At 44.4% G+C, this 15,629-nt stretch overlaps 1 protein-coding gene across 1 annotated transcript in view; it reads left to right on the top strand.

Moving 5' to 3' along the window:
• ankrd52a (ankyrin repeat domain 52a) overlaps window positions 1-15,395 on the top strand; it is a 50,913-nt gene extending 35,518 nt beyond the window's left edge. The window contains exons 23-29 of the mRNA XM_084333108.1: window positions 2,382-2,577; window positions 2,724-2,807; window positions 4,922-5,067; window positions 5,394-5,476; window positions 7,991-8,073; window positions 10,090-10,181; window positions 14,402-15,395. Coding sequence (XP_084189234.1) covers window positions 2,382-2,577; window positions 2,724-2,807; window positions 4,922-5,067; window positions 5,394-5,476; window positions 7,991-8,073; window positions 10,090-10,181; window positions 14,402-14,676 — 959 coding nt within the window. The 3' untranslated portion in view covers window positions 14,677-15,395. The remainder of the gene's footprint in view (window positions 1-2,381; window positions 2,578-2,723; window positions 2,808-4,921; window positions 5,068-5,393; window positions 5,477-7,990; window positions 8,074-10,089; window positions 10,182-14,401) is intronic.
• The last annotated feature ends 234 nt before the right edge of the window (window positions 15,396-15,629 follow it).

The following is a 15,629-nucleotide window of genomic DNA, read 5'->3' as shown; positions in this document are numbered from 1 at the left end:
GGGATAGCCCCACTAACAGGATCTGGCCGGTACTGCACCTTGGGACTCCCAATATGCTTTTCCAGCCAAAATACAGCTCTGTGACAGTGAATAGGATATTAATATCGAGAGAAAAAAAAGAAAAATGAACCAAAAACAGTGAACAGGAGGTCTATTTGTATTAAAAACAATAGATTGTTTTTCATTTAAATGTCTGGAAGAGCTCAAAAATAAAAATGTCATGATATTTCCATTGCCTTTTTTTTGTTGATTTAAATGTTACTGATTGTATTAAATGGGCACATAATATCGTCTCATATCGATCGCAGGCACCTGAATCGAATCGTATCATATCGTATCGTGGCAGACTGTGTGATATCGGATAATATCGTATCGTTGTCCAAAGAATCGATATCGTATCGTATCGTGATTAAACTGGTGATTCCCACCCCTACTTGGGGCACCCCGCAGGTGAGGGGGGCCACAGAGGAAGTGAGATCACCGAGTTGGACAGAGAAGGTCCTATTACTCAAGTAGGACCGGAACCAGTCTAAGACGGGGCCCCTAAGGCCTACGTAATGCTCGAGGCGAGCTATAAGGATGTGGTGGTCTACCGTGTCAAAGGCGGCTGAGAGGTCAAGGAGTAATAGTAGGGATGAGTTTCCTGCATCAGCAGCTGTAATCAGGTCGTTTAAGACACGGAAGAGAGCCGTTTCAGTGCTGTGTCGTGGTTTAAAGCCAGATTGGAATTTGTCATGGATGTTGTTGTGTTCAAGGAATGATTGTAGCTGTATGTAGACTATGCGCTCCAGGATTTTTGATAAAAATGGTAGTTGTGAGATGGGTCTAAAATTGGCGAAGACAGAGGGATCGAGGTTGGGCTTCTTTATCCGGGGCTGGACCACAGTGTGCTTGAAGGCAGCCGGGACACATCCAGTGCTGAGGCAAGCGTTTAGTAGTGGTAGTAATGTGAGGAGGACAGGGTCAGGTACTTCCTTTAGAATGCGTGAGGGGAGTGCGTCCGAGGGGCAATTTGTTGGTCGCAGGTGTTTAATGGCATCGGAAAGGGAGGAGAGGGAGACCGGGGCAAACTGGTCAAAAACAACAGGCAGTGGGTGGGGGGGGGGGGGAGGGGGGGTAGGGGGGACAAGGGGGACAGACATGATACCCACGACTGTGTCCTTTACGGAAAGGTTGGAATGGATGGCCTTCTCTGGTTGAAAGGCATATCCAATTATATAATTTTTCTTATATTTAAAAAAATTTAAATAAAAAAAAATTTATTCAGAGTTAATTCTATTTTTGTTATCGCTGTAAATGAGGTTAACCTTCAGTGTCTTTTTTTTTTAAACTTTTGACCAGTCGGCTGGTTCTTTTAGCGTTTATCGCTTTTTCATCGCATTCATACTTGGTCAAGTTCGACCGACAGAAGCAGGCTGAAAGGGTTCAGATGGGGGGGAAGACACTCTGGGAAAGGCACGGCTGCCGTCCGGGATTCGAACGCGCTCAGCCCCAGATCCGTGACGAGCACGGTTGTCCACGGCGCTGAAATAGCACTCGCGGTACGTGGTGAGCTACTGGAGCTCCCCTACCCTTCAGTGTCTTATGTGTTGAAATAAAGGTTTGAAATAAAATAAAATATTACAGATGGATGGTCTTCGCGAGCGGCTGGAATTGCTTTCTCTGATTATCTAACTAACCTTCATAGGGAGGTGTAGTCTGACGTCACTTTAGTTTCCCGCGCGGTCCACCCGTATAGGGATTTATCATTGGGAAAATGTATTATCGGCTATTATAATAATTCAAAATGAATTCCCTTCTATCACTAACATTATCGTTTAAGCATTTTTGATTGAAATAAAGTTAGTTACTTAAAAGGTTGTTTAATTTGTCGTTAAAAGATAACTACACTTACCAGTAGAACGCCTGTAGTTCAGTGCTGTCGCCTAATACACGTCACAGCCATTTGTGTAGTTTCTCAGTGAACGAAAACATAAACGTTGTTATTTTGCTACTTTTACGATTCATTGCGAATTGTTTCATGTTGAGCTATAGATTGTGGATGAATACGCACAGAAAGGTACACCATGCCAATGTTCATGCTTTATTTGTGGTAAAACGAGACGACTTAGAAATGTGTCCATTGAGAATACATTGCATACAGTGGGGTGGACCGTGCGGGAAACAACAATGACGTAACCAACACTACACCTCCCTATACTGTCTTTTATTATTATGCACTCTGCTACTAAGGAATCTACTTTGCCTATATCACCCACTATGCTAATGTACCTATATTAGGGTCCAGAGTTGTACGCTTCCTGCTGACCTGTTGTACAGAACTTGTAAGTCGCTCTGGCCTCAGCTGAACGATGTGAACGCGTCTCTCTCTCTGTCCGCAGGGCACGAAGACTGTTTAGAGGTTTTACTTGAACACAAACCATCTCCCCACGAAGAGGGAAACCCTTTCACCCCACCATCTCCCCACGAAGAGGGAAACCCTTTCACCCCACCATCTCCCCACGAAGAGGGAACCCCTTCCACCCCACCATCGCCCCACAAAGAGGGGAACCCTTTCACCCCACTGCACTGCGCTCTGTGAGTATCCCCAGCCGGCGTCGTCACCTGTGAAAAGCCATAACCTGCATTGCAGTAAAAATGTGTCCCGGTACATTTTCTAGGATAAGGGCCAAAAAAAAGCGTCTCTTCTGCCCCTGAAACGAGCTGCTCTCTTTGTCCCCCAGGATGAATGGCCACAGCGGCGCTGCGGAGAGACTGCTGGAGACCGCTGGGGTCCATATGATCAACGTTAGAGATGCCAAAGGAAGGTGAGCGGATAGTGCCCCCCTTGTTTCGGTACATCTGAGACATGAGGACCTTTTGTCATTTTAAATAAGAATTTGTTCTTCATTGACTTGCCTGGTTAAATAAAGGTTAAATAAAAGAAATATATCAGCCTTCAGGAGCAGCCTTCCCCTCACTACAGGACATTTACTCTAGAATAGAATAGAATAGAATAGAATAGAATAGATCTTTATTTGTCATTGGCGGCTACGTGGCGTAGTGGGCAAGGCACTCGCCACGAAATGCTGGAGACGCTGGGCTCGTCAGTTCGAGCCCAGCGCTCCACATTTGCTTTCAGTTTAGCTGGTCGTCCGTACTAATACACATTGGCCGTATTAGGGGGTGGGAAACTGATGGGTGGGGATCGGGCGTTGTGGACAGCGACTCCTACAGGTCGGTTGGTGCGCCTGCGCAGTAGAATCAGGAAGTGTCGGGGGCAGCGTGAGCCTCCCACGCGTTACTCCTCGCCACTGAGAGATCGAGCTGCGCAGGTGAAAAGATGCGACTGCTGTTACCTCAAGTACCGGAGGGGACTTGTGCTATGTATGACTTAGTCCACATTGCAGCCGGCTTGTGGGAGGCAAGAAACAGCGTCCGTGACAGGGGAGGGTTGAATTGGATGATACGAAATTGGGATGGGAGAAAATATAGAAAATGGGAGAAAAAGTGGATAAAAAAAAATATATCTTTATTTGTCATTGTTGGTACAAAGAATTTTTTTTAGGAACATCACCACTGGCATACAAACATAAGATATAGCATGTGCAAAATAATGTCAATAATAATAGTAATATAGTAATAAAGTATCAATGTCCCAATGTCCTCAATATATAACATACCATCATTGTCCCAAGTGCATTTAGTGCTAGTGCAAATAAATAAATAAATAAAAATATTTCAGTGATAGTTCAGTGAGTTAATGGAAGGAGGGGGGGGGGGGGGGCGTTGACTTGCAAAGGATGAAATAGTGTATAGTGCAGCAATGCAAGTCCCGTTCACAGTTATTGTTGTAATGTGGAAGTGGGAGTTATGTCACCGGGGGTTGGGTGCGGGGGGGGGGGGGGGGGGGGGGGGATGCGGGGGGGGGGGCAAGTTGATGTTGGTCGTTGAGCAGCCTGACAGCCCGTGGATAGAGGCTGTTGGTCAGTCTGCTGGTTCCGGACTGGATGGATCTATACCTTCGACCAGAGGGCAGCAGTTGAAAGAGATGGTGTGCTGGGTGGTACTGGTCTTGTAAGATGTTATTTATACGCCGTAGGCCAGGGCCACCAGGAGAGCACATAACATAAGTAAGGACAGTACACACCCCCAACACAGACTCTTCAGCCTCCTGCCATCAGGCAGGCGATTCAGGAGTCTGAAAGCCAGAACTACGAGACTGACAAACAGTTTCTACCCACAGGCCGTCAGGCTTGTGAATGCCAGCACCTCCACCTAGCCCCCCCACACACACCTTGGCAGACACTCTGACCTGATTACTGCTGTGAACACACTGTCACCCTCCCCCCCCGAACTATGAATCACTAAAGTGACTTTTTAACTGCTGCTGTGACCCACTGTCGCCTCCATTCATATGTAAACTAAATACTGATTGGAATGTGCAATGTTACTCACTGTGCCTTGTATATATATATTTATCAATTTGTACCTTATTTTCTAGCACTCGCTTGTATTAAAATATTTTTAAGTATTGTGTGATTTTGTGTGAAGGGCGGAGTAGCAAAGTAAGATTTTCATTGTATGGCAAACTGTCTGTTTAACTGTACATATGACAATAAACAATCTTGAATCTTGAATATATATATTTTGCACAGGTGTTATTTTTTTTGGGAAGCAGCCCAGCAGTTGGTATAACATTTAGCTCTAAGTGGTGGTATTAAAAAGGTCTTAAAAGTCTTAACTGTAACTTGTTGAAGCCTGTGGACACCCTGTATTAGTCGACTAAGAATCTATTTTAGTCGAGGGCGGCGCTTACGGGGCCGTCTCCGTTTGTGCCTCTAGGACCCCGCTCCACGCAGCTGAGGACATGGCGGGTTAGGGTTAGGGTTAGGGTTAATCGTCTTTTAAGTGTCCGGGCCGTCTCTGTTTGTGCCTGTAGGACCCCGCTCCACGCGGCTGCGTTTGCTGAGGACGTGGCGGGCCTCCAGCTGGTGCTGCGTCACGGCGCGGAGATCAACGCCGTGGACCAGACGGGCCGCTCCGCTCTGATGGTCGCAGCCGACAAGGGCCAGAGTGGCACAGTGGGTACGTCTGGAAATGGACCCGTTACATTAACGTGTGTATGGTGTGTGTGTTGTATAAATGCACTATTTACCATTTAGTAGTAATAATAATGGTAGGACATTTGGGCGTCATAGCAGCATGGGGAGGGGGGTACAGGTATGGGCACGGTAATAGTATAAAGACATGCATATAGACAATAAAATTTGATCTGAATATAAAAATATGAGTAAAGAATAAACGGTGTAAACAAAGGTGACGACCTCTGTGTTTGGTAGTGGTGGGGTTTTAAAGTGAACGTTGAAGGAATGTTGTAGTGACGCAACGTCTTTGTCCTGGTCGTTGTCCAGCCATCCTCCTCCACCGGGCCAAGGCTGACCTGACACTGCTGGACGACAACAGGAACACTGCTCTGCACCTGGCCTGCAGCAAGGTAAACACACACTCTGCACCTGGCCTGCAGCAAGGTAAACACACTGCTCTGCACCTGGCCTGCAGCAAGGTAAACACACACTCTGCACCTGGCCTGCAGCAAGGTAAACACACTGCTCTGCACCTGGCCTGCAGCAAGGTAAACACACGCTCTGCACCTGGCCTGCAGCAAGGTAAACACACGCTCTGCACCTGGCCTGCAGCAAGGTAAACACACGCTCTGCACCTGGGCCCTATTCCCCGTACCTGGTTCAACTAAGTCGATCAAGAGTCCCATTATCCAGATTCAATTAACCCGATGTTTGAATCCGGGATTTTCCTGTTCCTCGAACGCTGATTCAGTCTCGTTCATTTGAACCAGACTTGAGACTCAGGATAATTGCGCGCGGCCGCTTCAGCTGAAAAGACAGCAGATGTCGATCGCAGAAATCCTGATTTTCTAACGGCATTGATTGATTGATTTAAAACTTTATTAACAGATTGCAGAATGGGTACAATGCAGTACGGCTCAATAGCCTCGCCGACAAGTTAAATGCATAATCTATAGGCTAATTTTAAGTCCCTCATTACCCCAATCAATCAGATTATATTTCTTTAAACGTGCCTGCTGGCAGTAGGCTTATGGATTGAATAATCAAATGAGATCTTGCTAGCGAAAATAATTAGTTAAACTTTTTCAGAATAAGGATACGGCTCTCTTATCCATTGATGGATGTATGGTGGATGTTATATTTATCTGGCACTGTGGTCTGATGGTTGGTCCTTATGCCTTTCACGCGGACGACCCGCGTTCGAATCCCACCTTTTTCTATTTTTTGTTTTTCTTTTTGCAATGTAAATGCTTCAATTTGGTGCACTTTGAGAGCTATATAAAGAATGACATCCTCAATGCATGTAGATTTATAATATTGTAACTTAAAACTAGGCTACTTTTGCGTATATTCATTAATATTATATTCCAAAAAAATTATATTGGAAACGCGGGGTTTCGAACTAGGGTCGTCCGCTTGACAGGAATGAGCACTAGCCGTTGCACCACTGTGCCAGACGCGATATATCAATTGTGTATCCGTCAATGGACAAGAGACCCGTGTTTCGAATATTTTTCTTTTGAATGAAGTTTTATCTCTCTATTCTCAAATGCATTAATGTGACGTCAACGGCTCATTCAATTGCTCAAATCCGTCAAACAGCGCATCTCATCAGACATTTTAATCCCAGTTACAATATCACAATAACGTGTGAGTGATGATACAATTCAACAATCCTCAGATTCCTCGTAATTCATAATCCACAAAAACCACAATCCACGCATAGACACTTCAATTTTATGCTTGAATGAAACACAATCCAGGCACTCCGTTAAGCAAATCTACAGCGGAGAATATATGAAACTAATCAGAGCCAAACGGCCGATAGGTTTCATTCATTAAAAATATCCCCGCGGGATTCACATTTGCAATGCGCCGTTATTAAAATAACCACATGCAGCGTGTATCGCGACTCCGAGCGCCGTATATGACGTGCATTATTTTATTTAGGACAAAGTAAATCTATAGGCTGAATATGATTTATTATCAGCATTTAGTTCTATTATTATACATTTCAAAAGCCCTCTCTAGGAAAACGAAGCACAAAAACATAATTTAGAATGGTATAATGGGATCTAGACTGTGAGAAATATTTCTGGAAGCGAGCTGGCATTTCTTTGCGAGGGCGTGGCCATGGTTTATCCAGCTAACTGAACTAAACCCTGCGCTGGAGCAGGTTCAAACTTTCTGATATGTTGCCATAGTGATTTAGACAATCCGACGTCGGGGAACGGAAAGGTCTGGCTTAAGTCAAGCCCAGGCCTGCAGCAAGGTAAACGCACGCTTCAATCGGGTCCACCTAATACCAGGGACGGGACCGGTCCGATCCAATATCCCCGTATCGGGTTCCGATGCTGACGTAATTCACGTATCTGTTTACTGACTGTTTTGTATTCGAAGCCTACTTTAAACTACAAGCAGCAGAGTTCAACTAGGCCTGCGCTCTAGTGAGTACAGTGTTTTCATAAAAGAAGCTCTTGGGTCTGAATATACCTGCATATAATCCTTCTATATACCTACTTGTATATCTGAATATAACCCATATAACTCTGTTTGATAGCATGTACAATAATGCTGTATATACTGTATATATATATTTATTCTTACTGTATATATATATGTGTGTCTACATAACTACATATAATCCTTTTTACATATCTGTAGATACTATATCTATCTGTACATATCCCTTACCTACTCTTACTAGTTACGCTGCTGGCCAGTATGACTTACTACCATAGTGTCTTTATACCTGTGTCACTGTACATATTAATACTACAACTCTGCACATACATCTGATTAGCACTACACTCGGTAGTGTACACTCATACATATGTTTTATACCCAGTTTAATCACCTGTACATTGTATATTACTATTGCACTTTACTGCTACATTTGCACTCTTTTCTGATGTTCTCCTCAGGCCCATGAGATGTGCGCCCTGCTGATCCTGGGGGAGATCCACAATCCCACTCTGATCAACGCCTCCAACAGTGCACTGCAGATGTGAGTATATTTACCCTATATATATATATTTATGAATGAATGATTTTATTTTATGAATGAATGAAGGATTTTTTATCTTCTTTTACAAAGCAATGTACAGTAGTAGGACATTTATATATATATATAAAAAATAAAAAGATTACGAAACGGTGTAGGCTGCAGCCGAGGCTTATAATTGCCTACCCTTTTTACATTACATTATTAACAAAACAAGCAAAAAAAACATAATTCAGTACATCATTTTGCTAAAACAAAAGTTTCATAGTTTTATATACAAAACGTATATATATATTTTTTTGGTTAATTCATTTATTAATTGCTCCCGATGAGCAGGTTGGCACCTTGCATGGTTGCCTCCGTGTGTGAATATGTGGAACACAAATTGTAAAGTGCTTTGGATAGATCTTGTTTCTCTGTCATCAACTAGATATAATCTTTAGAGACTTAGTGGCTTCCAGTGTCGGCGTTCCAACGGCTTTCTGTTGCTTCTCCTCTTGACTTGTACACTCCTGCCAAAATGAGCAACCCAATGTAGGCCTCGTTTTTTATTGTCCAGTAGTTTACACATACAAGGAATTTGATTTGGTCGTTTTTGGTGCGACATTAACGGACAGACAATTGCGAGATAGAATAAAATAAAATGGGATATAAGCTAAATTAAAAGAGAAGCAGAATAGAATATAATTATAAAATAAAATAGGCCAGGGCTGTACAATTGTGCACAAAGTGGTCGAGTATATACACTAATTAGAATAAAGATAACAATACAGTGGGATGGAATATTTAGCAGGGCTGTGCAACTGAGCAATAATGTGCAAAAAGTATGAACAGTGAAGTATGAACAAGTATGAAGAGTTTTGATTGTATATACAGATATATAGTATATCCTCCTCCGTTGATGGTGTTATGAAGAGCTTTAATGCTGACTTCATGTGTTGGACATGCCTGGAACCATTTGTCAGTCATTAGCAGCACTAAGCCTCTACCCTGTTATTCAAGTGGGGAGCGGGACCATGACAACTTTCCGTTTGTGGAAAGTAACGTGTCTGCTTGTGGTTGAGAGACAACAGGAGCATCTGCACTAAGGATCTCATTCTCACCAGAGGAGGAGGCCTCATAATCAGGGTCTCAGACATATTCTCCTCTACGTCACTTTCACCGTCAAAGAGCTGTGACAAAACTTCACTGGCGGAAAACCTTTTCTTCAAGGTAATTTTCAATTGAGATTTTCAATTGAGAGAGACCATGAAAAGAAACCACACAGAGCACCAAGAGAAATGGTTTAGAAGGCTGCTATGCAAGAGACCATGAAGAGAAACCACACAGAGCACCAAGAGAAATGGTTTAGAAGGCTGCTATGCAAGAGAACATGAAGAGAAACCACACAGAGCACCAACCATCTCTCTCTTCCTCTTCCCTCTCTCTTCCTCTTCCCTCTCTCTTCTCCTCTCTTCCCTCTCTTCCTCTTCCCTCTCTCTTCCTCTTCCTCTCTCTTCCCCTCTTCCTCTTCCTCTCTTCCCTCTCTCTTCCTCTTCCCTCTCTCTTCCCCTCTCTTCCTCTTCCTCTCTTCCCCCTCTCTTCCTCTTCCTCTCTTCCCTCTCTCTTCCTCTTCCCTCTCTCTTGCCCTCTCTTCCCTCTCTTCCTCTTCCTTCTCTCTTCTCCTCTCTTCCCTCTCTTCCTCTTCCCTCTCTCTTCCTCTTCCTCTCTCTTCCCCTCTCTTCCTCTTCCTCTCTTCCCTCTCTCTTCTCTCTTCCCTCTCTCTTCTCCTCTCTTCCCTCTCTTCCTCTTCCCTCTCTCTTCCCCCTCTCTTCCCTCTCTCTTCCTCTCTTCCCTCTCTCTTCTCCTCTCTTCCCTCTCTTCCTCTTCCCTCTCTCTTCCCCCTCTCTTCCCTCTCTCTTCCTCTCTTCCCTCTCTCTTCCTCTTCCCTCTCTCTTGCCCTCTCTTCCCTCTCTTCCTCTTCCTTCTCTCTTCCTCTCTTCTCCTCTCTTCCTCTTCCCTCTCTCCCCTCTCCTCCAGGCCCCTCCACCTCGCGGCACGTAACGGCCTTGCCACGGTGGTCCAAGCCCTGCTCAGCAGAGGAGCCACAGTGCTGGCGGTGGACGAGGAAGGTGAGGCCAGCTTTCCGTTTGCCGTGTTGACTGGATGTACTGGTGATAGGGGTGTAACAATGCATCGATCCTAAGGTGACGATTCAACTGCATCCATTTGAACATTTAAGAATCTATTATTTAAAAAAAAAACTATATATATATGTATATATATCTTTTTTTTTTTTATTATTATAATATTTTTTTTATGTCGATTTTCTATTTACCTATAGTCCATTCATGCTGAGTGCATCAGTTCCCCCAGCCACATTTGTGTATACATTTTTGGGGGGGAATTAACTGATCGAAAATGTATCGAATCGCATCAAATCGAATTGTGGTCAAATGAAGATATTTCATGATGCATTGAATCGTTGCCTGAAGAATCGTAATCGAATCGTTGTGGGGTCGAATCGTTACACACCCCTAACTGGTGATGATGGGCAACACGGTCTCATCAGAAAACGTAAATAAAGTACTAGTCTCGAACCACAGGAATAAAGGTACATAATTAGATAAGATAAGATATTCCTTTATTGATCGATCCCCTTGGGGAAAATGGAGGGCTCGCCCCGGGATGTACGTTATGTTATATAGCCATACGTAATATTATTATGTACGGCTATAACACAACGTACATGATGATGTACCTTTGTCCTGTGGTTGATGAGTACTTTATTTAGGTATTTTAAGGTCAGGCTGTGATGGGATGCTCTGCAGTGGGGCTGCTGTAGCACTGAAACGAGGTCAGGCTGTGATGGGATGCTCTGCAGTGCGGCTGCTGTAGCACTGAAACAAGGTCAGGCTGTGATGGGATGCTCTGCAGTGGGGCTGCTGTAGCACTGAAACAAGGTCAGGCTGTGATGGGATGCTCTGCAGTGGGGCTGCTGTAGCACTGAAACAAGGTCGGGCTGTGATGGGATGCTGCTCTGCAGTGGGGCTGCTGTAGCACTGAAACAAGGTCGGGCTGTGATGGGATGCTCTGCAGTGGGGCTGCTGTAGCACTGAAACGTACACAGGGCGGGGAAATTAAAGGGGCACTTCACCAAAAAATATAAACAATTTTTTTTTTTTTTGCAGATAATCTCACACACACATCCAAAAAACTCTAAAACGGTTTTGCACACATTCATTCAGTTTGGTGGTTATTGAGAGTAAATTAGTTTGAATACGGCCACCAGTGATGTCATCGGGGACGTATACTCCTTGTGTTGTGTTACAGCACGATAATATTATGTAGATGAGAAAAAGAAGGGGAAAAAAGCAATACCTTGTCTTATAGGGACTGCTACCTTATCGTTTCATGGTGCTGTAATCAACACAACGCAAGGGCTCAGTGTCCCCGATGACATCACTGGTGGCCACATTCAAACGTATTTACTCTTAATAACTGTCGAACTAAATTAATGTGTGCAAAAAAACGGTTTAGAGTTTTTGGAATGCGTGTGAGATTATATGCAAACTACATCGGCGTTGTTTTTTTTGGTGAAGTGACTTTAACAGCCGATACGATCAGAATTCTGATTATGTCCATAGACTAGAGCAGGGGTTCCCAAACTTTTCAGGTCAGGACCCAGAAAATAAGGCGTCAGAGAGCCGCGGCCCAATGCACATCGTCTGGCTTTTTTTTATTTTAATTTTTTTGCCAGGCGACCGATTTTTTAAGCCAAATATCACTTCAATCCTATTAAGTTAGTTCAAGTTAGTTATTCATTTATATGTGCTATTTATGAGAGGGCTAACTTGTTGCAAAATAATAATGATAATAATAATAGCCTTATTAAAATACTATTATTGCTTCGGTTGTTTTCAGCGTTTTATGTGCATAATCTGTTATTTAGTTTGAAATGTTCGTTGAAATAAATAGATTTTAAATAAATCGTTTTTGTGGGCGGCTACGTGGCGTAGTGGGCAAGGCGCTCGCCACAAATGCGGAGACGCTGGGCTCGCCTGTTTGAGCCCAGCTCTCCACATTGTTTTCAGTTTAGCTGGTCTTCCGTACTAATACACATTGGCCGTATTAGGGGGTGGGAAACTGATGGGTGGGGATCTGGCATTGTGGACAGCGACTCCTACAGGTCGGTTGGTGCGCCTGCGCAGTAGAATCAGGAAGTGTCGGGGGCAGCGTGAGCCTCCCACGCGTTACTCCGCGCCACTGAGAGATCGAGCTGCGCAGGTGAAAAGATGCGACTGCTGTTACCTCAAGTACCGGAGGGGACTTGTGCTATGTATGACTTAGTCCACATTGCAGCCGGCTTGTGGGAGGCAAGAAACAGCGTTCGTGACAGGGGAGGGTTGAATTGGATGATACGAAATTGGGATGGGAGAAAATATAGAAAATGGGAGAAAAAGTGGATTAAAAAAAAATCGTTTTTGTTTATTTATTAAGTTAACACTTTGGCTGCCATGGGTTAAATTAATGATATACCATAGATTGCCAGCGCTATTTGTCTATGGAGAAAGTCCCCTTCTTTGCAGGGCTATAACTTTTTAAATTCTATTGCTACATTGCCATTATTAGGGCCCATTCAAAGTCCTATATGTATTGTTCATTGTGTAGCAACGTTAAACTTTTTCATTCACATATTCATAGTAAAGTATGGTCTAATGTATAAGTATGTTTTCATCTCTTTCTGCAACTTTCTCCAGAACGTGATATATAGCCCCAAATGCATTATATTGATGATGAAATACAGTTTGATGGCAATCAGCGCGATATAAAAAATTCCAACTAGACGTACTTCTAGAAGTTACTACACGTCATCTGATGTTGACCGGATGGGCGAGGGGGCGTTTATAATTCCGTGGGCAGCGTTATACCAATCATCTAATGTGGGTCAAATGTTGATAAAAGCAGTTAGTATCGAAGATGGTAACGTTACACGCTGAAACTCACCCCAGTCTCCGCGCGCCGTTGGGCGATCATCGTCGAGTAGAAATTTTATCATTATGGGATATATTATTACCCGGTCCATCTCCAGCTTGTATAATGGTATATACGTCCAAATCATGTTGTTTATCGAGTTATTGGCAATCGATCGCTATGTAGAGTGACGAGCTAGAATGCCGGAACCTATCCCGAGTGGCCGGAAGCAATACGGACATGTAGCACAACCTCCACTGTGCTTCCTGTTAAGCGGTTGCGCGATCGGCCACCAGATGGCGCTCCTGAACCGCCAGAGAGCTCAGTGGGTCCTGCTGGTGGTTCTCAGACCAGCGGAGGGACATTATGGATCAGATCGCAGATTTTTGAAATATTGATATAAGGACGCTGTACAGCGTCCCCCGGCAACTTTAGCATCGCCAGCAATGACGCTGTAAAGCGTTTTTAGGCAGTCAAAGTGTTAATATAAAACCATATAGTCACATTTTAGAATACAATAGAATAGAATTTTAGAATACAACTAGAAACACTGTCCTGGCCTGCTTCTAAGTTCAGTGGCATGACAAAAAAAATCATCTCGCGGCCCTCCCGTGGCTGCTCGCGGCCCACCTTTGGGTCGCGACCCCGACTTTGGGAACCACTGGACTAGAGTACTAGATGCGTACCACAGCTTGTACGTTTCTGTCCATTTTATCAGCCATCTCGTATAGCCGCTCCTCCTTGGTTCTCATGTCCTCGTCGACCAGTCAAATGGAATCTACCTGTGAACTCAGGCTATTGGACAGGGTACCTATTTTACACTTATTACTGTACATTTACTGTATATTTCTGTATATTTTTGGCTTTATATTCTAGGATGTATATACATATCAGAATGTATATCACGGACTGTATTTTATTCTTTCTTTTTATTCTTATTAGTGACTTTTGTTTTTTGACTACCTAAATGTTTACTGTTTACTGTGAGCGATCTGTAGTGCTGAATTTCCCTCGGGATAAATAAAGGAACAGTGTCGCTGTTTTATTGTTTTTTTTCCGTGAAATTCTTATATAAAAAAATATCCGAGTGGAAAGTCTTAAATTTAACTTGTTGAAACCTATAGACTAGAAGTACTTTATTGATCCCGAGGGAAATTCGGCACCACAGATCGCTCACAATAGACATTTAGGTAGTAAAAAAAATACACCGTCAAAGATATGCATTCTAAAATATGTATATACATTCTAAAATACCCTGTTTTAGAAAAGGTTTAGAAGAGGGGTAGAGAGGTGAAGAGAGAGGAAGGTTTAGAAAAAAGAAAAAGGTTGTTGTTCACGTCAGTGATGCGTGTGTTGTTGTTGTTGTCGTTGTGACCAGGCCACACTCCAGCCCTGGCCTGTGCCCCCAACAAGGACGTGGCCGACTGCCTGGCTCTGATCCTGTCCACCATGAAGCCTTTCCCCCCACGGGACCCCTCCTCCTCCTCCTGCCCCTGCTCCTCCCCCGCCGCCCCCTCCCCCGCCCTCAACCTGCTGAAGCACTGCGGCATCACGGCCGCCTGCGCGCCGCTGCCCAACGGCGGTCTACACAACGGCTACGTCAAGGAGCGGCACGGCACCGCGGTCGCCCTGGACGGCTGCCTGTCTGAGTGAGCCGGCCATTTTGTTTTCACCCACCACCACCGCGCGCCGCCGCCACCTCAGTCAGCTGCTATCACCATCCACTACCACCATCAGGGGGCGACTCCCTTTAACACAGCCCACCAGAGGACCAGGAGAGCACCCACCCCCACATGTCTGTTCTCTATCTATGTGTGTGCGTGCGTGCGTGTCAGTTCGTGTGCGTGTGTGTGTTTGGTCTTCTCTTGAGGTGCAGTCAAACCTAATATGCAATTTAGATGCCATTCCTCCATCCCCCAGTAGAGGTCAGTATAGATCCCATTCCTCCATCTCCCAGTAGAGTGCAGTATAGATCCCATTCCTCCATCCCCCAGTAGAGGTCAGTATAGATCCCATTCCTCCATCCCCCAGTAGAGGTCAGTATAGATCCCATTCCTCCATTTCCCAGTAGAGTGCAGTAGATCCCATTCCTCCATCTCCCAGTAGAGGTCAGTATAGATCCCATTCCTCCATCCCCCAGTAGAGGTCAGTATAGATCCCATTCCTCCATCCCCCAGTAGAGTTCAATAGATCCCATCCCTCCATCCCCCAGTAGATCCCATTCCCCCATTCCCCAGTAGAGTTCAATAGATCCCATCCCTCCATCCCCCAGTAGAGGTCAGTAGAACCCATTCCTCTATATAGATAAAGAGACTGGTTGCTTAGTCTACAAGGTCACGGGGAATAAGGATCCAAAACGGGACGCCAGCGATCTGGACATCCCTGAATAATCACATTAACCCTTTCACTACCACCCTACAGAAGGTTAACCCTTTACTATCACACTACAGACGGTTCGTCTGTAGTGTGATAGTAAAGGGTTAACCTTCTGTAGGGTGGTAGTGAAAGGGTTAAGCCCTTTAAACAAAGATCACGTATTGCATAATTCTCTTAACTTGACATCTAATAGCATGGAGGCCACGGTGTCTCTTTTATTCTCCATTATC

Source organism: Notolepis coatsorum, assembly GCF_963971535.1.
Source record: "Notolepis coatsorum genome assembly, chromosome: 17".
NCBI lineage: Eukaryota > Metazoa > Chordata > Actinopteri > Aulopiformes > Paralepididae > Notolepis > Notolepis coatsorum.
The sequence above is the reverse complement of the archived record's forward strand: the minus strand, read 5'-3'. Positions and strand labels throughout refer to the sequence as shown.